The sequence below is a fragment of the Monopterus albus genome, unplaced genomic scaffold, assembly GCF_001952655.1.
Source record: "Monopterus albus unplaced genomic scaffold, M_albus_1.0 scaffold87.1, whole genome shotgun sequence".
Lineage (NCBI taxonomy): Eukaryota > Metazoa > Chordata > Actinopteri > Synbranchiformes > Synbranchidae > Monopterus > Monopterus albus.
This window is the reverse complement of record NW_018127967.1, coordinates 34,927-62,209: the sequence shown is the minus strand read 5'-3', so window position 1 is coordinate 62,209 and position 27,283 is coordinate 34,927. Positions and strand designations below refer to the sequence as shown.

Below are 27,283 nucleotides of genomic sequence, written 5' to 3'. Positions count from 1 at the left end.
TTAGTGGAATCAGAGTTTCTGTTCAAAAGAGAATAACAGACTGGTCAGCGTGTACGTGATGCTGAATTTATTGTAACAAGTAAACAGAGCAAATGTGCATTAGCTGCAAGTAGCATCAACTGTATATTCAGATAAAAGGGAGGCGTCTTACTGATATGTAAAAAATGAGACAAGTAGTTTCCTATGTTACAGAGACTAAAGCCAACATATACTCACTGTAATGTCTGTGAATTCAGAATTTGGTTTAATATATTGGTCTGTGCTGTAGACTTCCACTGTAAAAACTACTAAAACAACACCAGTGAGCCACATCGCTGCACTGGGTACATCTTATTTAAAAAAACAAAAATGGCTAAAAACAGCCTTTATTTTGGACAGTCTCTGAAGTAAGAGTCAGCTGTGTGTGTGTGATCCCTGCTCTGATTGCACTACTCTGCCAGATTCTCACACTGCACATAACAGAATACCCCATGAATGTCACCAAGTGCAACAGTGTGGCTCACTGGTGTGTACGTACAGACTTTTTACACCACAATAGGGGTCTACAGCACAGTAGCATAAATTAAAACATGTTCTGGATTAGGAGACATTGCAGTGGGTACAGCAAATGCATTGTTGATTTTAGTCTCTGTATGGGATTGGTGAAAAATAACAAAGACCAGAAAATCACCAGCCTTATTTATTGAATAGAAGATAAGAAATAAAGGCCTGGTTCTTTCTGAGATAACCAAAGGCCCCTGTACATTTGAGAATTTACATTAATGGCATTATTCATAAGACATTCAAAGTCTAATTAAAATGCCCAAGCCATTATTTGATCATTTGGGTAATTTCGCTGAAATGTTAGTGTTTTGTAGCATAAAGAACTGGATACCTCTGCTGTATTTGATGTGTATGTTCTCTGTGTGTCTCCCTTTCTCTCTGTCACACACACACTCACCAACACACAATGTCCCGGTGACTGAGCTGTTGAGTGACAGATAAAATGACATGATTGCACAGATTTTCCCCTTAAAACTCTTGGTTTGCTGTGTTCTCATTTTTGTAGCTCTGATCCATTCTCATTTGACGCAGCATGTTCTGCACAATAGCTGGTAAGCGACTGTTTGAAGATGATTTTGAACCATGACCCCCACACAACCAACACACTGGCAGTCAGCCGCACATCACATCCAGACACACAGCTCTCTGATGGTAAAAAAAAGCACTACAGATTGAAGTGGTAAGCACTGCCATGGTGAGGCTGACGACAGCCCCTAGAGAGCTCATCCAAACATTTCAGGCCGCATGCAAAAAATAGCAAATTAATGCAAGTGAAGAGCTTCTCCCTATAGGAGTAGTGCCCTCATTTTAGAAATACCAGTGTTTTCCCCCTGAGTCTTTTATGAGGACTTCAAAGGGATATGATTTCTCTCAAAGCTGCACAAATCAATCATCCATCTGTCTAGGCAAATAGGTATCAATATTCATGTTTTCATTTTGTATTTCTGCTACTGCTATTGTTCACACAGTGTCCTAATACATAAAGTTTTATTAAGCCCAATAGCAATAGGAACTATGGTACATTAATATAGGGTAATTCTGCAACTCACAGTATACGTCTAGGGCTAACCTTTACAGCCCCTTTACAGTAGTGTCTGTAGCATGAATGCTAATGCTGCTTCTTGTCTGTTGGTGTATAAACAGGCAAATATTTTTCAACTATATCAATTAGCCATATTAATATTTCAAATGTGTGTGATTTTCAGATTGTTATGGAATTCTGCCCCTGGTAGCCATGAAAAACACAAAATCAAGTGTTTTCGTTGCCTGAATTTGTCGTATTAACTTTATTCCTTTGTTTTTGTGGGACTAGTCCTTTGCTAACCTTGACCATACCTTAGTTGCTATTTGCCATGCAACACTGAAGAACAAAATAATTTTTAAAACACTGATAGTAAATGTTCAAAAGACACACCTGAATGCAGTCTGGTTTGGTTTGGATTATTTTAAAGGCATTATCAAATGCTAACAGAAATTAAGGATTTTTAAAAGTTGCACCGAGTATCCTGAAAAAACATACAGTACAATTCCTACTATTATCTGAAATACACATACATTAAGTATGTTTATAAGATGCGTTTATCAAATCACTATGGCTCATTTCAAAGACAGACCATGGAGGCTGCCTGTGCAGCTATGAGCTTGTTTTTAATTCTCAATTCACCTTTAATGGTCGAAAATTAGAGAAGTTAGTTAACGCAGCTTTAGTTTAACTGTTACAATTAAGTTGTTATGTAACAGATCAAAGATTTGTGGCTATGTTTCAGTTGTTAACAGTAAATCAATCCTAATTGTTGTGTAGTATTTCTATGTTTCTCATAGGGAGAAAGTGCTATGTGATTGGTGGGTCAGACTTTGACAGATGCATCCCAGATACAGCATCCATCAAAAATAGACTCGATGTGTATCTTTAGCAAAACGGACCAGAGAGCTGCATGTAGGATGGATTGGAAATGGAACACAGACAGACCTGATGGGAACACAACCACTGACTAGACTGGCAGGGATCAGCTCTGGTGATTGCATCACAGGTGGAATGCAACACAGCCAGATCAGACGGAAATTAGGCTTTAAGTTGCACATTTTAGTGGTGTGTGTATCCAGTGACTTTTTAAATCTTCTTTATTTGCATGAAGTGCTGTTAGACTATGAGTAATTCCCAACACATCAGTGCTTCTCTCATTTGTGTCTTTTCCTTACCTTTTACCCAGCACACACAGGGATGTCCTAAGGATGTCTAATTGGGGTCAAAGACAAATGCTGAAAAAGTGGTTCACTGATTAGCCAGTATGAAAGGTTTTGGATGTCTTCTGAACATTCAATTTGGACATCCATCAGCTGTCTTCACAAGGTTCAGAATGAAAGTTTGTGACATCATTTTTGGATGTCTTCTGTACATTTGGACATCCATTGGACATCTTCACCACATTTCTGTAACACTTTACCCAGTTTTGCATAGGTGTGGAGGAACCTCTTGCCTTATTAGCTGTGAGGTACAAAAAGTGAGGCAGCAATGACTGATCAGCATCGAAACAAACTCCCTTCATTTGCGATTTTGAAACCAGGTTCAGTATCTGGGCAGCTTTTGAGGACCTTTTTTGGAGGTCAGTAGTCATGCAAAACACATGTTTTGTACCTGCTTGGATGTCCTCAGATGTTCAACCTTATCAACCTCTCTCTATTAACATGTTATGTTCCATGGGCTTTTAAAGTTGCAGTAATTAAACCTCTACTCAAAAAGCCTACTCTTGACCCAGGTGTTCTAGCTAAATATAGACTAATATCCAATCTCCCCTTTATTTCTACAAAAACTGCTGCAAAACAGTTATGTGACCATTTGCACAGGGATGATTTGTTTGAGGATTTTCAGTCAGGATTTAGAGTCCATCATAGTACAGAAACTGCACTGGTGAAAGTCACCAACGATCTCTTCCTAGCCACAGACATAGGACCTGTCTCAATACTTGCCCTCTTAGATCTCAGAGCTGTCCAAAGACATCAGAAATGAATCATATCCAGACGTCAGGTTTTGACCCTTTCCCTCACATCTCACAAATGTACAAAAAGGACTTGGACTAACCAATGTGATATAGAGGTCAGATGTACGTAAATCTCTCCAATGTTGGATCTCCTCTGGATACTCCCAGCCACAACACATGAGGAAAACATGCAAGGAAAAAATGTCAGCAGAGAGCATTCAAAGGAAACGTTCTTACAGACATAAAAGGTTCTTTCGTCCTATCCTTCATTTGAAGCGTTTGATCACCATGTGATTTCCAAGGCGTCATTCGATAAAAGATTTCCACAAAAGATAGTCTTGTGTATCCGCACTCATGGCTCCTCAACACAGGAATAAGAGCTTTGAGTTGTCCTTCAGGATGGCAGACCGGGACAACTTGTGGCCTGAATGAGGAGGAGGAATGATCAATTAAGAGAAATAGGATTTAGCCCCTCTTTCAACATGAACCATCATCCTTTACTTTTTACTAGGCCAGACATGCACTGTTCAGCAAAAGTTATATATTTGTGCTTGAACCTTTTTATTAGTGATGCAGTCCAAGATCTGAAAACATAAGGGAAGGTTGTGCTGTACAGACTTGTAAAAAAGAATCAGTGAGTGCTTTCATTTAAAGTAAATAGTTCAAAGGCCTTTTCCAAACAGGAAAGAGGCTTCTCAGTGTGCTATTATAGCTCAAACAGTGATATGGTTCCAAAGCCTAGGAATTATAACAAGATAATATTATCTGTGTCCAAATCCCTTAAACTAGCACTGCATATAATAAAACCAACAGTGCTTCTCACCTTGTACTAAATGACTCACAAATGTCTGGTTGTGTGGGCTAGGCACCATGAATACAAAGATGTTTCCTTATGACTATTCAGTTAGTTAGTTCTAAACAGAGCAGTTGATATTAGAAACATAATGTATGCTGGTCAAGAGTGTTGGATAACAAACAATGTTTGGACACCTTAAAGGTCAAAATGTGCCCATGAGAACAGTCATTTCTATTCCCTCCCTACACAGTAAACTCTCAATTATACACTCCTTTGTGAGTACACATTTGAATCACAGGCAAAGACAAAGCACTGCACTATGGGATTTTTAGTAACAGCAATTTACATGTTTTAGACAGCAATTTGTTCCTTTGTGGACATTTTTTGAGGCAATTAATTTTACACTTAGAATTGGGAAATTAAGATGAAATGTTGAAGGTAAAAGTATTATTTAGAAAGCTGAGAGTTAATGTGTACTTCAAAGTTTAAAGGTACTATAGGAAATATAGATATCATTATTTGACAAATTTTTTAAAAAAGTGCAGGTGACCTCAAATTGCATAAGGTATGTATCACTTTGTGAAATTTACTACTCTCCTTAGGCAAACAGAAATATTTAGACACAGCATGCATCATTAGAAGCCACAGTAATTTAGTCCTTCGAATTAAAGGCAGGAGGGAAAACTGAATGAAATAGAAAGAGAGGGAATGAAAGAGAGCAGAACACTTGTAAGTAGCTAATGGTGAAAGGATAGTTATAATGAATGATGACAGTTGATACATTAGTAAGCATGTAAGCAAAGCTTACTCACCTTTATTTTGATGTGGTGATGCAAAGCTAAACACCATTAGAATGATTTTTAAAAGTATTATAATTGCCTAAATTATATGCACATGTTTGAGCAGGAGACTGACCTGAATTTGGGAAGAGATAAACAACATTGGCAACCATGATAATAGGTTTCCTTTATGTTTTCCTCAGGCAAATACATCTATTTACTGTATCTCTTTCTGTCACATGATGTTACATTAGTATTTATGAATAAACTCACCAAACTGTAAACATACACTTTGTTTTATATTTGTCTTTACAGGTACATCTGTGAGAAATGACCTACAGAGTTCAGTGAAGTACAGAGGTTATAACAAGTTACCAGGAGTGTTAGCATTCCCAAATTTTACAATGTAATGTCCATCTATCCATCCATCCATTATTTATACTGCTTATCTTGTAGACAATTGTGGGTGTTGTGATGCCAGTTCCAGCCGACAATGGCTGAGTGGCAGGGTACAGCCTGGACAGATCATCACTCACAAGGCTCACACAGAGACAGACAACCATTCACACTCACATCCACATCTCTGTCTAATTTTGAATCACTAATCAGCTTAACCTTCATGTTTTTGGATTATGAGAGGAAGCCAGAGTGCCGTGAGAAAGCCCATTCAACCACAGAGAGAACATGCAAACGCCACACAAGGGTAGCACCTGCTGTGAGGTGGCAGTGCTACCCACTACCACCTATCTGAAACAATAATTATCTCTGATAAAAAAATCTAATAAATCTACAAAAGTAATACAAATATGGTTTAGTGAGTACTGTAGCCACTGTTCTCATGTTATCCTGTCTGTACAAGGTAACTAACAACCAGTGAAACTGTATCATTAAGCAGAAACTTGAATGGAACTACAGTATATATTCTGTGCCATGTTAACATAGAGTGTGTATCACCCATTGGAGGCTTGGTATCCACTGGGGAGGAAAAGCCGATGTCAACCTTTCTATCCTCTATAGTAAAAAGTGGTCACTGACCAAGCATGTCATCCAGTTGTAAGGACTGGTGGGTCCCGGGACTGGTAGACACCAGCTTGATTGTGGGTGTGGAACACTGGGTGGACTCACAGAGACTGAGGAAGGTGGAGGTGTACGGCCGTGGGATGAATGACTCTGTCGATGCAAAAGGTACCAAGGAAATAGGGCGCCATCTTGCGGGGCATCCCTTTGAGTGGAATATGTTTGGAAGATAGCCATACCTGTTGGCCAAGGCTATAGGACAGGACAGCCTATTGGTGGCGGTCGGCAAATGGCAATTCAGCTTGGCGGTGCAGGAAAGAGCCGCCCTGGTCTCTGCCCACACCTAATGGCACAGATGCAGGTGAGCCTGCACAGAAGGTACGGTGAGGTTGGCCACTTTCTCAGGGAATAAAGGTGGCTGGTACCCCAGAAAGACCTCAAATGGGGAGTGCACTGAAGCCAGGCTGGTCGGAGAGTTGTGTGTGTACTCAACCCAAGGGAGGATGGTGTTCCAGGTGTTTGGCTCACTCCCCATGACACAATGCAGGGAGAGAGGGAGAGGTAGAAGGAGAAGGAGAGAGAGAGCAAGTGAGCAGACCTAACACCAGTATTTTAAAGACTTTAAAAGTTGCTGGATTAGACCCACTTCTTGATGGTTGGCTATGCAGTACCATCCATCCATCCATTTTCCTCCGTTTATCTGGACCCGGGTCGCGGGGGCAGCAGTCTAAGCAAAGATGTCCAGACTTCCCTTTCTCCAGACACTTTCTCCAGCTCCTCCGGGGGGATGCCGAGGTGTTCCCAGGACAGCCGAGAGACATAGTCCCTCCAGCGTGTCCTGGGTCTTCCCTGGGGCCTCCTCCCGGTGGGACATGCCCGGAACACCTCCCTAGGAAGGCGCCCAGGAGGCATCCGAAACAGATGCCCGAGCCACCTCAGCTGGCTCCTCTCAATGTGGAGGAGCAGCGGTTCTACTCTGAGCTCCTCCCGGGTGACCGAGCTCCTCACCCTATCTCTAAGGGTGCACCCGGCCTCCCTGTGGAGGAAGCTCATTTCGGCCGCCTGTATCCGGGATCTTGCCCTTTTGGTCATGACCCAAAGTTCATGACCATAGGTGAGAGTCGGAACGTAGATTGACCAGTAAATCGAGAGCTTCGCCTTACAGCTCAGCTCCTTCTTCACCACAACGGACCGGTACATCGACCGCATTACTGCAGAAGCTGCACCGATCCGCCTGTCAATCTCCCGTTCCATCCTTCCCTCACTCGTGAACAAGACCCCAAGATACTTGAACTCCTCCACTTGAGGCAGGAACTCCCCACCAACCTGAAGGGAACAAGCCACCCTTTTCCGACTGAGAACCATGGCCTCAGATTTGGAGGTGCTGATTCTCATCTCAGCCGCTTCACACTCGGCTGCAAACCGCCCCAGTGCACACTGGAGGTCCTGGTTTGATGGTGTTGATAGCGTGAGCTTTTAGCCTAGCATGGAGTCCCTCACGCTTGCCTTGCTTGCGTCTCAGTCTCCGGGTCACTCTCCTGATTTCAGCCTGCTCGCTTGTGCCTGGTGCTCCGTGGGCTCCCTGAGGGTGATGGTGGTTGTTGTTGTTGTTGTTGCTGCGGGAGCGGACAATGAGTTGTAGCTCCGGTGGTATGAAACTAGTAAATTTCCCAGTGGCTGTGTGAGTTGTGATATCCAGCAATGCCTGTCTGTTGCATGTTAGCAGTGCATGACATTTGTGCACTGCAGAAAAAGTAAAAAAACACACAAAAAAGAAGAAAACAAAGAAAAAGCTGGCATTCGAGAGCGGAACGTGCAAACACGTCTGCCTCGGTGGGCGCCATGTTTCGCTGAAGAAGTCCCTGCAAGAAAGAAGTAAACAACCCTACCAGTGCTGTCTTTTGTGAAGTGGTATGTTCACCTGTGTTCTGCCAGTCAGCGGTTTCTACTACCTTACCTGTATTCTGCTCAGCTGTTTACTGCAATATTCTTATTCTTATTATTCCTGACTGTCCGCTGAAGTTTGTACTTGTCCTGTTTGGTTGCTGAGCCAAACCAGACAGTGATGGAGACTCGATGATTCCTCTGTAGAACTGTATCAGCAGCTCCTAGGGCAGGTCGAACTTCCTGAGCTGGTGCAGGAAGTACATCCTCTGCTGTGCCTTCTTGATGATGGCCTTGATGTTGGACATCCACTTCAGGTCCTGGGAGATATTGGAGCCCAGGAACTTGTAGGACTTTACTGCTGGTACAGTGCTGCCAAGTATGACAAGGGGGGGTAAGGTGGGAGGGCTCTTCCTGAAGTCCACTGTCATCTTCATTGTTTTCAGCATGTTTAGCTCCAGGTTTTTGTGGCTACACCACAGGACCAGCTGCTCAACCTCCCGTAGGTAGGCTTATTCGTCACCATTTCAAATGAGACCAATGACCATCAGCAAACTTTAGGAGCTTGACAGAGGGGTCCTTCGAGATGCAGTCGCTGGTGTAGAGTGAAAACAGCAGAGGGGAGAGCACACATCCCTGTGCTTATTGTCTGGGTGCTGGATGTGGTTTTCCCCAGCCTCACCTGCTGCTTCCTGTCTGTCAGAAAGCTAGTAATCCACTGACAGGTGGGGGCAGGCACAGTGAGCTGGGTCAGTTTGGAGTGGAGGATGTCCTGGATGATGGTGTTGAATGCTGAGCTGAAGTCCACAAAGAGGGCCCGTGCATAGGTCCCTGGGGAGTCGAGGTGTTGCAGGATGTAATGCAGTGTCATGTTCACTGCATCGTGCAATGACCTGTTTGCCTGGTAGGCGAACTGCAGGGGGTCTAGCGGGGGTTTATGTTAACAATAAATCAAACAATACACAGGCACCTTCCCCACAGCTGTGGTTTTGACTGGTCTTGAAATAAAATCCAGAGTCTGCTTTGTCCTAGGCAGAAACAAGACCAAGTTAAAATGTGCTCAATTCCAAGATGAGACCAAAATCTTCAAAAAGTTGCCTATTTGGCCATTCAAATCTCTGTTAAAGAAAATGTTTTTCTCTAATACCGCACAACACTTCATTCTAAACTTCCTACCAAATTTTACTAGAATTACCATTTCACGGTTGCATGCCTTCACCAATCCATCAAATTCATGGAAATGGGACAGACAAAGGTCACTGACCTTGACCTTTGATTTCTGACCACCAAAAACAGACAATCCGAAGACATGAATTTACATTAATGGATTATACACAATGTGGGAAAACATTCCACTATAATAGATCTCTATCTGACATTGCTGTTACCAAATTTAAGGAAATAATTTCATCATTTACTTCAGAGCGATGTGCCAACACAGTGGAGGGAGGCCACCTTAACTTTACTCCGACACAAGTTCATAATCTTGATAGTAGTGCAGCCTCCCTACGTATGATACTTGATACTGCTGCTCCTCTGAAAAAGAAGGCAGTGAAACAGAGGAGGTCCTGTGGTACAGCTCGCAGCTCTGCTCCCTAAAGCAGGCATCATGAAAACTGGAAAGGAGGTGGTGCTCCACTAAGTCAGAGGAGTTTTTCCTACCCTGCAAAGATAGTTTAATGGCATATTAAAAAAGCCCTTCATAGTGCCGAAACTGCATATTATTCATCACTGATAGAGGAAAATAAGAATAGGCCCAGGTTTTCATTTCAGCGCTGTAGCCAGGCTGACAAAGAGCCACAGGGCTGTTGAGCTTAACATTCCCTTAGATCTCAGCAGCAATGACTTCATGAGCTTCTTTACAAATAATATCACAAATAAAACTATTACAGAAAAAAATTTTTATCAAGTCATTCCCACAACTCTCACAGACATGCCATAAAGTACAATAACTTTAGAATCATTTGTAAGATCTTGTTTATATCTAGACTGCTTCTCTCTGAGTTGACCTCAGCTATTGTTTCATCTAAATCATCAACATGTCTTTTAGACCCCATCCCGACCAGGCTGCTCAAAGACGTCTTTCCCCTAATCAACACATCTATACTAGATCTGATTAACCTTTCTCTATTAACATGTTATGTTCCACAGGCTTTTAAAGTTGCTGTAATTAACCTCTACTCAAAAAGCCTACTCTTGACCCAGGTGTCCTAGTTAATTATAGACCAATATCCAATCTCTTGTTTATTTCTAAAATCCTTGAAAAAACTGTTGCAAAGCAGTTATGTGACCACTTGCACAAGAATGATTTGTTTGAGGATTTTCAGTCAGGATTTAGAGTCCATCATAGTACAGAAACCGCATTGGTGAAAGTCACCAATGATCTTCTCCTAGCCTCGGACAAAGGACTTGTCTTCATACTTGTCCTCTTAGATCTCAGTGTTGCTTTTGACACCATTGATCACAGCATCTTATTACAGTGACTTGAACATGTTATTGGGATTAAAAGAACTGCACTAAGTTGGCTCAAATCTTACCTATCAGAAAGATTTCAATTTGTTTATGTTAATGATGAATCTTCTGCACAGACTAAAGTAGTCACAGCATTCTACAGGGCTCTGTGTTAGGTCAAATTCTCTTCACTTTATACATGCTCCTTTTAGGCAATATTATCAGAAAACATGGCATAAATTTCCATTGCTATGCAGATGATACTCAGTTATATTTATCTATGAAACCATTTGAATGAGATCAGCTGGTCAAACTTCAATCATGTCTTAAAGACATAAAGGCCTGGATGACCTGTAACTTCTTACTTCTAAACTCTGACAAGACTGAAGTTATTGTACTTAGACCTGAAAATCTTAGCAATATGCTGTCTAACCATATAGTTACTCTAGATGACATAGCTCTTTGGAGTCATTTTTGTCCAGGATATGTCCTTTAAATCACACATAAACCAAGTCTCTAGAACTGCCTTCTTTCATCTGAGCAATATCGCCCAAATCAGGAGCATCCTGTTTCAAAGTGATGCTGAAAAACTGGTCCATGCATTTGTTACTTGTTAAGCCAGATGGCACAGACAGGGATCCCAGGGGCAGAACACCAAACAACTGGCAGACAAATTATGTATTACTTTCAGTCTTTAATGAACAAAACTACAACCAGAATGTGCATGAATCCAGGTGCTGGGGCGCAGAGTCGGCAAGGATGAAGAAACTGTCGAAGGTGGCTGAGCAGGGGGTGAGGAGAGAGAGCAGAATGGAGTCTGGGTTGTCAATGGCTGGAGAGATCCATGAAATGGAGGGCAAGCAGGTGGATACTGATCCAGATACAGGAAACTGAGGGCACAGGAACACACAGGAGACTAGAGTCTTCTGGAATAACAGGTACAGGTTTAGTGAGGTACAAGTAGTCAAGTGCATCTGCATGTGTAGCAAAATGAACTGGCAGTGAGTAGATGCCTGAGCCCTGGTAAAATGCAGTGGGGATGATTGCTTACAGCTGCGTGGGTGAGCGCACCTGCTACTCATTCTGATTCACCGACCGGGAGGCAGGGCACCTGGCAACAGGAGACTTAACATTAATTCTAGGCTGGACTACTATAACTCTTTATTATCAGGAATGGTAAATGGTCTTATACTTGTGTAGGACTTTTCTATGCATTGCAGCACACTCAAAGCGCTTTCACACACTATTTGGCCATTCACCCATTTGTACTCCCAAGCACTCATACATTCACACACTGGTGTCATCACCGGGAGCAAATGGGGGTTCAGTGTCTTGCTCAAGGACACTTCATCATGTGGACTGGACAAGCCTTTATTAGCTTCTCTCCACTGGCTCCCTATAAAATCCAGAATAGAATTTAAAATCATACAAACATACAAAGCCCTTAATGACAATGCTCTATTGTATCTTAAAGACCTCAGAGTGTTAGGGTGAATATGTGAGTTGGGCCCCAGATGCAGACTCAGAAAATAAAAGAAGGAGTAACTATAGGAAGAAGTTTAATAAATAAATGAGAAATTATGTTGGGTGGCAAGAGGTTGAACAGGCAAGGGGACTGGCAGGAAGTGCAGCAGGCAATGGAGGACATGTTGGGCAGGAACCAGGAGGATTGGTGGCGAGGAACAAAGAAGACAGGGGTGAGGAACCAGGAGAACTGGGGGCGAGAAACCAGGAGAAGTCAGCGGCTCACCGGGGAAGCAGCAGGGACAAGGAGGGGCAGGGGACCAGGGCAGGTAGGTGAGATGGCAGAAGGACGTGCAGGTAAGTTGACAGGCGGTGTCAAGTAACAGGAGGGCCAGAGTGTGCGTAAAGCAAATAAGAGGGTGGCAGGAAACAGAGGACCAGAATGAGTGGATGAGAAGTAGCTGGCAGTTGAGTAACTGTACAGCGTAGCTGGCAGTCAGGTAAGTAGCAGCGTAAGTGTGGCTTCCTTCTGGCATGGAGCAGTGAGGGAATTAGCAGAGCAAGCCAGACAACAAATCAAAGGATGCAGAGGACCGTCAGGACAGATGAGACAAACTAACGAAACACCAAATAAACATAGAGCCAAAACACTAGCAAACACAGGGCAAACACAGGGTGAGTACTGTACCTTATCATCCCTGTACCTTTCTGCAGGTTGCCCTGGTTCTGGAGCTCTATGTATCTGATGAGCAGTCACCGGCCACATCAACCTGACCAGTGTTTGATTGTTTGCTGTTGTTTGTTGTGTCTTGTTGCTTTTTTTCTTTTGTCTCTCCTCTATCCACTCACCCCAACTCATTGAGGCAGAAGGCCGCCCACCAAGAGCCGGGGTCTGTCGGAGGTTTCTTCTGCTAAAGGGAGTTTTTCCTCCCCGCTGTCGCCAAGTGCTGCTCAAGGGGGATTTGTTGGGTTTTCCTCTATAATAATAACAATAGTAAGGTCTAGACCTGACTGTGTAAGGTGTCTTGAGTTGACTTTTGTTGTGATTTCGCGCTATACAAATAAAGTTGAATTGAACTGAATTGAGTAAAACCCCCTGTCATGGCTATTGCCTGTGCGGAGGCATAAAAATGACAATAAAAAGGCAGCACTTTATTCATTGCAATTGAAAAAGAGATATTAAATGACTATACACAGTGCAGTATACAGTGTAATGCTGATGTAGAACAAGGACCCCATCCAGCTTTTGACTTGTATGAAACCTGTCCGTGGCTTTTTGAGCTAAAATGTTTGATAATGCCAAATTTCATTCTCAATCACCAGCAGTACTAAGTTTGAAAATCTGCATCTGTAGTAGTTTAACACTGTTTGCCACTTCACTTATTCATGCAGACAGCCCAACACTAACCATGGGAGGTTTTATGCTCCCACAGCCTTCAATAATATTACTTCTAAACTGTGTTTCAGAGCTGTGCCAATGCAGTGTAATGTTACTCTACAGCTAAAATCAATAACTACATTCTAATTAACATTGGCCTTCTCACCCATTTGACATTTTCAAGTTGGATCTGTAACAGCTTACAGAGGACTGTAAACAAAGTGGCACGCTCACACAGAGATCTTGCACATGTGCAACTGACTCTTACTTACTTCAGATGCCGCAAAAACCTTTGGGGTGACATTTTTAACAAATATGCAGGTCTGGTGTTTTGTGCAGTAGCACACTGATGTGTTTTTTTTAATTGTTTTCGAACAACAGTGGAGGTCTACGGCACAGACGCATAAGTTAATCCAGGACTGACAGCTGATAGACATTAAACCATAGAGGAAATTCATCATGAGTTTTAGTTTCAGTACAGAGACTGTTGAAAATACTATTAATATAGAAAGTGACCGACATTTTCTATTAAGGACATATTCTGTAAAACATTTAACCTGCTAGGAATTTGTACTCCTTTTGTGTACCCACTGGTGAAATTTTAAATTGACAGGAAGATAGCTTGACATTCTAAACTGCAAAATACATGCCAGTACAATAGCAAGGGTGCTATGGCCGCAATTAGAAACTGTAGAATTTCAGCACATTTGGAAGTATGGTTATCTCTTGGCTTTCATGGCATTCAATACTAGGTGAGAGAGAAACGGTATTTTGATTTTCTGTATGTCCTGCACATATAGTGAATTGACAATAAAAATCTTTGATCTTTGATCTTATGGAATACATAAGTGAAACACTTGCTTTCAGGGGACTTTAGCTCCCCTTGCTCCTTTGATTAGTTATAAGATGAACTGTTGTGTGAGGAAGCAGAGTGTGACTATTGCTGTACAGGTTTTTCACAGGTTTTGTCTAGAGTTGCTGGATCTCTGTGCTAGAAGAGGGTCGCTTCTTTAGTAAGGCTTGTTAGCATGTTAATCCCCAGATCCACTGTATGGCACAAAAAGGACAAGGACAAAAAAAGCATACTAAAAACAAGACAGGATGTACCCTTTCTTTCACCTCCTAAGACCTGAGCTTAAAGATGGGACCATGTGACAGGAGAAAACGTGTTGGTGGTCTGCAGCAATGACAGCTCTGTGCCTGCATACACACATAGACATATACACACTCCCTGAGAACCCCCGCTTACAAAAACCTCCTCGACCTTCCTTCTAATTGGCCTACAGGGTGAAGGGAGAGAATGGGTGGGGGTGGCTGTGGGGGTTGGAGCAGGGGTAGGAGGCACATGTGTGACCTCTTCTTTTTCTTCGTAAGGGGACATTTCCAAGAAACAGTAGGGAGGATTGGTTTCTTACAAAAGATTTTCTCTATTACTGGACAGACATTTCTATTGTGATTACCCCACCAGAAGAAGCAGAAAGAAACTCAAAACAGAACACAAAATTGTCTAAATATTACCAACAAGCTTAAACTTGTGGCGGTTGTAGGAGTGGTGGTTGTTCCTACCATGTCCATTTCACAGCAACAGCTTAGGCCCTTTACTTCAATAAATGTTGCCGCACCACACTGTGTACAAGTAAAAGCCCTTCTACTATCTTTACTGTAGTAAAGGTACACAATTATTATAAGAAAAAATATACTTGCAGTATTTTTGGGACAGTTATTAATGATGCAGTATATCAGTATATAAGCAGCATAGTGTTATAGCTGGTCACAGGGGTGCTCACTGCAACTACTTTAATTACTGCAGGGTACTGGTACTTTATTCTTTAACGATACATCCTGTTTTATAGGCTGATTATATATTTTATGTGTAAAATTTGCATGCTAGTACAGTTCTCAGATAAATGTAACAGATAAAAAGCATAAGATTTGCCTTCGAAAAGCTGTGGAACTGAACTGAACAATAGCAAATACTGAAGTACAAATACCTTAATGCGGCACCAAAATACTTTACTTGAATAAATATAATTACTTTCCATCACTGCCAACATTAACTACACACCTTGATAGACTGCTAAACAGAAGCTTAAGCTCTTATGTCCTCTGCTGCTTTTTTTGACTTATGTCTTATAATTTATGACTACACTTGGAAATTTGTTTCCCAACTATTCCCCAGTTTGTGTAGCACAGGAGCACCACAGGGCACTGTCCTGTCTCCACTTCAGTTTACACCATACACCTCTGACTTTCAGTACATTTCCAGGTTTTGTCACCTGCAGAATGGTGGCGAGATGGTGACTAACTTCAGGAGGAATACGGTGGAGACTAAGCCCATCTAAGTTCAAGGAAAAGAAAATCAGTTACTGTAAGAACTACAAGTTCTTGGGTGTGCACACTGATAACTCACTGGACTGGATGATCAACACCAAGGCTGTCTGCAAGAAGGGAATGAACCAACTCTACTTTTTCAGTATATGCAACAAGATGCAGAAGATCTTCTACCAGTGTGTTGTTGCAAGTGCTTTGTTCTTTGTGGCAGTTTGCTGAGGCAGCAGCTTGAGGGTTGGTAAAAAAAAAAAGACTTGATAATATAATTTAAAAAGCTGGTTTGGTCGTTAGCTACAGACTGGACTCTCTGGAATGTGTGGTTGAGAGAAGAACTGTTAACAAAATTGTAAGCATTATGCACACCCCCCTGTACAGTACCCTTTACAAACCAACTCACTGAGCTCTGCTATGAGAGGGGGTGGTACAGAAAATCATTCCTGCCCATTGCCATTAGGCTTTCCAACAGTTCACTAGAAGTGTCGCATCATTAGCGGAGTAGACATACCCCACATGAGAATGTATAACCTGGACACTCTTGCACAGCACTTTTGTGTCTTACACAATCATCATTTGCACTGCTAGATATGCTGGTATTTGTACACTGCAAAGAAACCCGTGGCCTTCTCCCTCTTCTGGTGTTTTAGGTTGGATTATAACTTCATTTTATAGATAGTTGTATTGTAACTTTTGCACTTTGTGTAGTGTTGTATTGTGTAGTGTGAGATTATTTGTTCCTGCTGGCTGCAGCGGTGTGTCTGTTGCTGCTGTAATGCAAGAATTTCCCTCTTGGGATTAATAAAGACTCACCCAGGACCTTTCCTGACAGTTCAATAGGGCTCATCTTGTTACAGAATCAGCTTAGTCCAATTAAGTGTACAGATTAGGTGTGCACAGTAAACCAGTGCTCCTGTGTCCAAGGGTGTAGGTTTGGTTTGAGAAGTGGGAGAAATAATGAAGTTTCTTTATCCCTACCAAAAGAAAAAACTGAAACTGTGTGACTATAGCATGAAGCAAGAAAGCTCACAATTCACCAGGGAACCAGAGGTAAAATAAATAAATAATAAATGATGAGATGCCGTTAAAAGCTCAGGAAAGGCTAGTAAGTGAACCTTCGGTTAAGGTTCTCTCTTGTCAAACTTTGTGAATGTTTATTTTTGGAATGATATAAATTTATATCATATCTGTATATTTATGTCATAGACTGTACATCAGTCTAGCAAATGCCATATTCTGTTGATATTGCTTCTTTCCATACCAATGGTTGTCCAAATAATTAAATAAATAGAGCAATGTAGAATGCTGTATTTTCAGTGCACTAAAAAAAATCACATTTAGTTTCATGGACAGATATCTGATAGTTTTCATCTTTACTAAAAAGTACATTGTCATTTTTTTACCTTTGGTTGATGTTCAGTTCTAGTGTGTTTTTAAAATAATATTAATTTGAAATCTTTTTAAAAAAAAAACTTTTTTACTCTGCATCATGACACTTCAAGGCCCTGAGTTTTGTCTGCAGGTCCCTCATCAGGCTGGAATGACCTCCAGCAGTTAAAAAGTTGGGACAGCCTTCCCTATAGAAGCAAGCCCTCAGTTCAGGAAACACCGGCTGCTGCCTCTAAAGCTTATTGTTGGGAGCTCATTTAGGTTAACTCAAGTCTCTTATGTTGTCTGGACTATGATAACTGGACTGATAGATTTTAAATCAAAATGACACTATGACATTGTGTATGGGGTGGGGGGGACACAAAAACAGGATTAGTAAGAAGTGACTATTAACCAGTCGGAGAGTCGGAGTCAGGGTGGACAGTTATAACATCAGCAGGTCACATTACCAAAAACAGTGTAAAAACTTTCAGAAACATACATGTCAGGTCAGTGTGTATGAGAGGTATAACAGTCATGACATTTATCATAACTTGATTCATAGCAACATATACCGTATGAAAGAAAACTGAAAACACCTTGTCTTTGTCTGTAGCCATGTACATAATATACGCAAATTTGTACCACACATTTCACAAATTGCAAGATATTTCACAACAACAGCACCAAAGAGAACTGAGTCCTCAACCCCACTAATACATTCATTCTTTCATAATTTTCCAGATACTAATAATCTATTACTTACAGAAGTAAATAATTTACAATAAAATAACAATTTTAAGGTATATTTCTCATTCCCAGTACCTTTATACTTCAATATTTCAGTTCAGCCTTCATATGCATCAGTCTGCATAAATATTTTATAAAGGCTTTTGAGTTTTAAATTTCACACAGCACAGAAAGATTATCATGTTGTCTTAATGACTGAAAAACCTGTCACTTTGTAGTGTTGCTCAAAGCAAGCGCCTTACTATGAAAAACCTTTCAGCAAATCATTCCTGCACTTTTCTCCTGTACGGAATAGAAACTGTACAGCAAAATTCCGAGAACTCACAGTGGTATTAAACTCACAGGCAAAAAAAGAGGCGAAACTCAGGTACTGCATCTTGAAGACATAAATGCCACAAAGTGAATACGTTTCTTGTAAAATGTTAAAATCCTCACAAAACCATAGAGAAAACAACACTGAACAATTGCACTATCATATTGTATGACAACACCTTCTCCGGGTTACGTTTTGGTTTGGTCCAAACGTAATACAAACAGATATACAAAAGATCTTTTTATAAGCTGAATTTCTGCGAGGCATCTGAATAAGCAAATTGCACTCACATATCTACTGCACTGGGTTTCGTGCTGACACTGGCCTTGCGGTGACCTTCAGACACAAGCACTTTTTTCCTCTCTCACTTCTATGTGGAAAAATTGACCTTGAGTGTTCATTCAAAATGCTGCATTTTAAAAACGAAATGTTCTAATTTGCTAATTGGATCTCACATACCGCCGTTGCTGGTGTTTGACAACTCGCTTTCTTTACCTACTCACTGTGGTGACATTCATCTACCCAAAACAATTAAATAATAAAACACAATTCAGAAAGGTATCTCATTCGACACGTTCTGTCACCAATCCTATACTTCCTACTATACACTATGTGCCGCTTCTCCTGCAGTGGGACAGCTTTTGTGATATGAAGCCATATTCTCTGGGCCACTGTCTATATTGTTATTTTAGATTAATAGACAGGTCTAAACATTTGTTAAAAAGAAAAGATCCCTCAGCGGTCTCCTCAGAGTGTGTCTTTAAATCTCACAAAGTGTGTCACAAGGTCCCATAGGAACATTTTATGCAAAATCTTTGTGCTGCCGCCCTGTCTTTGTTATATGAGCTTGTACAGGAATATGTCTTCCTCATACAAGGCGCCAGATGTGCAATCGGAATACATGAACTGCTATGGAACATGACACAGACAAATGAGAGACACTGAGCAAAACCAAACAAAGACAGTGAAAGCTAAGAAAACAACCGAAACACGTCCAGAGGAAACAAGAATCCATCTTTGTAAAATCAAGGCATCATTCCAGAATTTTCTTGTCCATGGATTCTTTGCCATTGGTCCGCGAGTAAGGCTCAAAAGCCGAGGAGCTTAGGTAGCGGGCAGAAAGTTCCTGCAGGTTGCCAGCCAGCGAGCCGGCCATGGTCAGGGGGTTGGAGGAGATGCAGGTGGCGACACTGCTGAGTAAGGATGGCATGGGGAAGCTGAAGAGGCCGTGAGCCGCTGGTGAGCTCTGCAGGCCTGCCGCTGTCCCTGAGCTGGTGGGGAGGGAGGGCGCAAGGCAGAGCCTAGAGTTCCGCTGCCGCAGTGGGGTATGAGGCCCGGCAGGCCCGGAGGCGTCAGCAGCCGCCCCTGCTCCAGGAGTCTGAGGACGCTGCAGGTCGCTGCTGTTTCTGAAACCACTGAACGCAGCTCAGAGTCCTTCCCCTGGTCCTTCTTCTGTTTAGTTCGTCTGTTCTGAAACCAGACCTTCACCTGTAGAGGAACACAGATGAGAATGAGCTAATGTGGAATGTATAGCTCATAGAACTGTATGTATTGCCTTTGCTGGATAAGTTATAGATGGAAAAATTGGAATTGAAAAATGACCTTTTCTGTTGTTGGTGGGGTAGTAGTTGGAGAACTGCTCTGCATTACATTCACTGATACGCACTGTAAAAACTGTTATTATAGTGTAGCAATAACCTGATAATCTCAGTACTTGGAAACAATTGCAGCATGAACTATACAACTGTGTGTCTTCATATTTTTAATTTAAGTGCTTTTGTAGCAAAGCAGGAAAAGTAGCAAAGGCCCATCCCATCCCCGCCACATGCACTAATGTATAAGCGCTATATATGCAGGGAATGCTTACACGTGCATACACAAATGTGGTCCAGCAGGAAATGACTGTAGACTGTGACTGATCAAAAGCTGCTGTAATTGTACTGAGTCAGGGGGAGAGGGCCGACTGTGACACCAACAGACAGAACATCAGCCTCTTACACTGCAGAGTTCAGGCCTGCAGCGAGATGCAGTCAGCGCTCATGTCTTATCTTTGACACCCTACATAGACCTGACAATAGAAAAACAAATGTAATAATTATATAGTTTATTGTTTTTTTTTTTTTGTGTTGTGATTAAGTTGTCTAATTGTGGCAGGATGTTACGATATTTATTTAAAACAAATGTATTAGTTATTGAATAATTAGAAGTTATTAGAAGACTGATAATGGCTTGATTGTTTAAATCAACTACCAAGACAAAAAACAACAACAGAAAAACTAATACAAATAATTCATTAATTGTCTCTGTTTATTCACTGTAAATGTGGATAGTGACACTTTTGGTTGGGAAGAACAACCAACACAGAGATGTGACCTTGGGCAGTGGGAACCTGTGTTAGTTTGACATTTTCTGACACTAAATGTTTAATTGTTTACTTGTAAATTTAGATGACAAATTACCTAATTATGAAAACAATTGTAAGTTGCAGCCCTTATTTTGCACAATTGTAATAGCTATTCCAAAGTAAACATCATATTTTAAAGGCACAGCTCAGAATAACATTCACAGTTAATTACCACTGTAGGATTTCCTGAGGTGGTCAGTGGTGCTTAACTACAGTTTGGAGGTATTTGTACTTTACTTTAGTATGTTCATATTTGTTACTTCATACTTTGATTACTCTACATTTTAGAGCAAATATTAGACTTTTTACTCCACTACATTTGTTTTATAACTTTAGTTACTTATCAGAACCAGATCAATACATAAACTACAGTATAATTAAAAAACCTCTTTGATCTGTGGTAATTAAAAAAGAAGTAATTTAAAAAATTAAATGCATATAAGCTGGTTAAAACTAGTTCCCCCTTTACCAGCTGCACATGTGATGTGAACAATAATGCATCAGTAATTAAAATACAATAATATGATATACAGGGATGTAGAATGTGCCATTCTCCGTAATGTGTACTTTACTTTTAGTACTTTATGTTTTGATGCTAATACTTTTGTACATTTACTTAGGTAACGTTTTGAATGCAGGACTATTAAGAGTAGTAGTAAGTAAGAAAGTATTTTTACACTGTGGTATTGCTACTTTTAACTAAGTAAAGGATCTGAGTACTTCTTCCACCAGCGGTAGGTGTATTACACAGACTGTAAATGAGAAAGTCTACATTTTACGTTGGCTTTTAAAAAAATCTAAGAAGGCTGCTGTGGCTGCATATGTCTCAGAAAATGTCAAAATGCCCATATTTACACTTAATTTAACCGAATAGTATTACTGTTGCAACCAAAATGTTGTACTATACCAATTTTTTCAGTAATGCTGCAGATATTTTGGATATTATGTGTGTGTATATATATCCACTGAAGTATCAAGGTTAAGGGAGAGAAAACAGAAACTTGACCACTTTACCCTGCACCTAAAGATGAAACAATGCATTCTTGGTTACAGCATCCCTTAAACTATAACAAGACTGCCACCCGTGTAATTGAACCCATTCAATCAAGTCAATTAATCTGGCTCAACAGATCCATCTAGTTATTTCGACATGTCCATTATTCAGTTTCACAATCTGCTTAATTGAATAAATGTCAAAACTGGAACAAATACAGGCTTTTGTTTGAATTGTACCTGTAAATCCTCAGTAATCACCCCTGGCTGCTTTCATATGGCACAAAATGTACATGTGCCAATCAGCAACAAGCCTCCAGCTCAGTCCTGCTGCTAGTCCAATCACATTTGAATATCTTTTCTCCTCACTTCAGTAGGTGGTTTAACTCCTCGCCAGCTGTTAACAACCATTTTACGTCAAGAGAAGAAGCCCTGTCGCTCAATTCAACAACGTAAAGGCTGCTCAGAAGGAACGTCGTGTTCATTTTAAAGGTTACATTCTCGGCACAAAGAAAACAAGGTGAGGCTGGTATAGCTCAAACATAGCTGATTAGGTGTGCACACAGCAAATGGCTGTGGTTTTTAATGTACCCAGCCACAAGTGCCAGGGAACAAAATGTTAGTCTCACCACGTTGTCATTAAAAGGCATTTCATCGGGACACTGGGAGAAAATCCTGAAGCCTTTGTCCTGCCTCAATAGGGTGTTTTCTGTATTACCTTTATATGAGCAAAATAACATCTTCACTCACTTAATTGACTTGTTTTGAATTCATGTGAACAAAGAAAAAGCGAAATCATAAAGCATTTAAAATGTATAAAGTTAAAGTGAATAAGTGTGTGTAGCTGTTAGTAAAATGAACAATGAGTTTGCTATAAATCAAGCAGATTAAAGTTGTCGGCTGTAGTGTCATCTTGTGAGAACAGGCTGATGAGGTCAACCTGCTTCAGCCGCGTTGAAACGCACAAGCCGACGGCGCAGTTTGCCGTTTTGCCAATTAAAAAAAAAAGAAGAAGAAGAAGAAGAAGAAGAACCTTGAGGTAAACATGTCCCAAAGCTTTGAAGCGGATGTCCGTGGTCCAAACCACAGAGTAAATGGATGACTCGCCGTGGAGTTTAGTGTCAAACACAGGGCGTTGATGCAGCTCGGACACGGCGGACACCCCACATGTAGGACACAAGGAGGACATCTGCACTTCATCCTCAGGTGCTCAGTGAGCTATGTAGACACTATATTTAGTTTACTAACAAGGCTAATTGATTACATTTACTTTAAAGGGAAACTCAATTAGTATGATTTCTCTAAACCAAGAGATCTCACCAACACTCCTAATCTCAACACTGACCTGGAACCTTCACACACTCCTAAATAAACTGGCAGCTACAAGTTTTAAATAATTACTAGTGCCATTAAATGTGCATTTACATCAGCAGCATTTCTAAAACAGATCCTATATTTTAGATATGATCAGCAGTGAAAGACCAAATTCTTATTTCCATCTTAAACTCTGTAATAATGTGTGTGTCTGCACCACTTTAAATTATATGAAAAAAAGATCCACCCTTGAAATAACCCAACTGTCTGAACTGGACTTAATTGTTTATTTGTGTCGTGCCTTTCAAATGAAATGGACGGAGCTACAGGTCACTGTGCGTCAGGACAACAGACACAAGTACGGTTTCTTCCCCTGGGCCATTGCTCTGATGAACACTTAGCCCATGACTGTATAACAGAACGACAACCCTCAGTGTGGTACCTGTAAATATTCTTTAATATTCAGATATGTGTGTGTGTGTGTGTATAAGTACTTTATTTTTATTTTATATTTTCTTAATGCTCATTCCTTTTTCTTGTTTGCACATTCATTTTCTTTTTTTGTTCTCTCAGTCTTATCTTGTCTACTTATTGCCTTACAGAAGAACATTGTCCATACACACTGAGCCACTGTACCAGAGTCAAATTCCTCGTGTGTCCAACACACCTGGCCGATAAAGCTGATTCTGATTCTGAAATAATCCAAAATCAATTTGATTGTGTAGGTGAAATTTCCTTCTTCTCTATCAAAGCATGTGGTCCTAACAGATTGTAATATGATTATCTGAGAATAGATGCACAAAAACAAAAGACATTAAATCAGTGAAAAAGAAATGATCCTCCTGTTTACAGTGCATGGTACAGATGCATCATTTTGAAGTTTTATATGCTCATACATACCTGAGTTTCAGACAGGTTGAGCTGGCGTGCCAGTTCAGTCCGTTCCCTCCCAACCACATACTGGCACCTCTGAAACTCAATCTCTAACCGATAGAGCTGCTCTGCAGTGAAGGAGGTGCGGGTCCGCTTGGGCCGGTCCAAATCCAAACCCTTCGGCAGAATGATCTCTCGGATAGAGCCTTTAGCATCTGGAACAATTGGCGGTAACTGTTTACAGTGCTTACTGATTATATGAACTGACAGTCTTAAAATCATTCAAGTAACATTTAGAAAAGAAAATACATTAAACATTTATATTTTAAAAGATGTAAAAAACATTTTTAGGTGTGGACTGATTTCATGTTGTTAAATACCTGAAGTATCATTATTAGTAGTATTAGTACTATTACTATGAAAGCACAGAAGTGGAGGTACACAAAATCCATAACAATTGTTTTTACTAAAAATACTAGACCTACAGTAAGTGTAACATGATGAACTGTAAAAACTAGCACTGTTTGTGTAAATTATATGTTACACTAAACTGACAACACCCAGCATTTTAAATTGTTAGGTCACAGTATATCAGTCCAGGTGAAATAGCACAAATGACAAACTCTAAGGTGCCAGTGTTCTGTTATTTGGCTGAATTTACTGTAAATAAGATGGATAAGGATAGATTTATGTATATACCAAGTGCTGACAAACAGGTAAAGATTACATGAAAACATTTGAATAAAAATGATGGAAATATGACCTGGTTCTATTTCAGTTCACCCGTGTGATCCACACCTATGTTAGCATAAAAGAAAAATTACAACTTGTCCTCAAAACAATATTGAAATAATGAAACTAAGCTTGTTTTAAAAAGTAGGTGCAACATTTTTTAAAGCTAGAATAAGATTTACCATAATTTCATATTATGTTAAATAAAACTGGTTGCATAAAATTTATTATATAATAATTATTATTATTATTGTTATTTTATTACAAACAATAAATACATAAATTCAAATCCAAAAACTGCTCCTATAGAAAGATTTTCTCTGTATTTTAGGAAGTGAGGCTGCACTGTTTCATTATATCTCATGTAACTAATTCTCTGTTTATGGTGAAGTTATATTTACCGTTTGTTTTCATATGCTCACGGTGTTGGGCCAACACTGAATAAAAGGAATTACATAAACGACATGGAGCACCTGACACTCCTACACACAATCCCACGTATGATTTTCTGACTTTAAATATCTGTTAAAAACTCCAATCACCTTCTCTTTTTGCTGTTTAAACATTTGTCATTTTAATTTGTAACACCCTGAAAGTGTAATGCAGTACACAAAGTATAAAGCCATGTAGACATTCTTCTATAAAGGTGTGACCTTTAAAGCAATTAATCCTAACAAAGAAAATATGTGAATTTTGAATTTAAATAATTAACATTAAACCTTTTTGAATAATTACTTATCATGTAAGTATGAAATTTTAAAAAGGGGATTTAAATTGTCACAGTGTTAAAAAATAATTCTAGTCCTGAAGAAAGAGCGCTCTAAATTTGAAGGTACGTTGCTTTTTTTCTTTTCTTTTCTTTAATCAAATATTTTCCCCTTTTTTAAAAAAATAACAGTTAACTAATTTTCATGACAACTAGTTCTATGTTAGTCAAACTGAAAAAACCCAGAGGTTGTGCTATTTTAAATGACAGATTTTTAATTTATGGGGACGTTTTGCTATTAACTTTAAATGAAATCCTTCTGATTAAAAATAAGGTGAATTGCCAACTTTCTCTCTATGCATCAACACCCACCGTCTGTTATTACAAAGGCTTCAGTTCACAACGCTGTATCAACGATACTGGCATAAATGCAGGTGAATCTAACGGCAGTTTAGACTGTTTCCTCAAAAAAAAAAACGATCTGATTTTTTTATAGTACAAAAACACACAACAGTCCAAAAAACACCAGCCTTACCTCGGACCAGTATTCTCCGACAGTAGTCTGGGTCGCCCGTGCCGCCCCTGTTTTTCTCGCAGCTCTCCACAGTCCCAGAGGGGGAAAAGGTGTCCTGCTGCTCCCTGAGGAAGCTTTTGGACAAGCTGCCCTGGGAGTCCTTGCTGTCCTTCCCCTCCTTTAGTCCATTCTTCAGCACCATTCCTTCCGTCTCTTGGTTGTACCTGACCTCCATGCTCAGTTTATCCTCTTGGATCTGTTGCTTGTCTTTTTTTCCTTTGTCAGGTGAAAAAAAGATATCACAGAGAGCGCGGTACACCAGGTTGTTGGGACAGTGTCGGTTTTAGTTTCAAAACTGCACCTTTCAGCAGGGCAGAGTCAGCTACCTAATGCTTGGTAAAGCACTTCCTTCGCCCGACCAAGGAGCCCTATTATCACTGACCAAACTCCCTTTGCCCAATGATCATGGACTTCTCAGTGAAACTCAACAGTAATTCAGTGCCCTCCTTTCCTCCTTACATAGACATCAGGCTGATAGATGATCTCCAAATAATCAGACCCATGGATGCGCACTCACTGTTTCAATTGATTACGGTAATTTTGCTGCCTTCACATTTGCGTAACCTCATGAATACACAAAATTGTTTGGGGAAATAGATCAGGTCTTGATAGCGGGGTTTGCTCGTCTTGTCTCCCTCCGTTTGCCTGCTCTCAGCCCAGGAAATCAAGACAAATGATTGGTCTTGTCTCGCAACCAAGCCTCCCTGAACCCCATATGACTGCACACAATAGCGGGTATGACTCTTCCAGACCTGAAAAAAGTTCCCGGGTGCTTCATTCTTCTGTCCGCAGAATGTGACCAGACATTTTTTCCCCCAGACTTTTCGCAGCGCACCTGATTGCCGCAGAATGCCAGTGAACTTTAATCCCGTCGTTCCCTTTGGCTCTCTCGCTAGTCAGCGGAATTCTGCAATGTGCAGATCTTGCCACTGTGCTATTGTAGGCATGAGACACTGGGAAAGAACCAGAGAGGGAGAGAGAATGAGATAGATGAACAAATCTGCGATGATCAAACCGCATGAAGGCAGTGACGACCCAGCCGGTTTCAGCAGGGCAGCAGCACCGGGCTCTGCTTTATTTGGAACAGTTTTAAAAGTTTCCTTTGTCGTCCTACGTTCATTCAGAGAGCGATGCAGAGCAGCCCAGCGAGGTCCTGCCTGTTAATGCCACATTCTTCTATATTAAAATGACTGCACCGCAGAAGCCATCTTCAGCTCTCTTAATCTTAACTTGCGTATCTGAAAAAGACAAAAAGGGGGAACAAAACGTATCACTAGTGCTTAGACTGCCCACACTCTCTCGCACATGCATACCCCTGGAATGGCCCCTACCTCTCTCCACCACTCGCCTTCCAGCCCACTACCCACCCACCCAACCACCAACTCTTAGCTATTTTCATTGTCAGTGCAACAATATCTCTGAACACAGCAGTGGCCAGTAATCCAATAAGACCATTGATTAGGCCACAATGATTCAATTCAAACCGGTGGCCTAGTGCAGGGAACATTCTCTGGCCCTTCTTGTCACCTTAGCTGGCCAGAAGCCCTCTTCAAGCTGCCCCCCTCCCTGAGTGCCATTCATGCCTTTATGGGAAACAGAGAGGAAAAGGAGTGAAAGATGGCAATTATCTAATTGGACTAT

At 40.8% G+C, this 27,283-nt stretch overlaps 1 protein-coding gene across 1 annotated transcript; it reads right to left on the bottom strand.

The window, feature by feature from the left end:
* Nucleotides 1-16,873: 16,873 nt before the first annotated feature.
* vax1 (ventral anterior homeobox 1) lies at nt 16,874-26,927 on the bottom strand. Its single transcript, XM_020607532.1, is given in 4 exon segments — nt 16,874-19,324; nt 19,327-19,534; nt 23,658-23,845; nt 25,604-26,927. Coding segments are annotated over 4 exon segments (855 nt in total). The 5' UTR covers nt 25,818-26,927; the 3' UTR covers nt 16,874-19,079.
* Nucleotides 26,928-27,283: the final 356 nt, after the last annotated feature.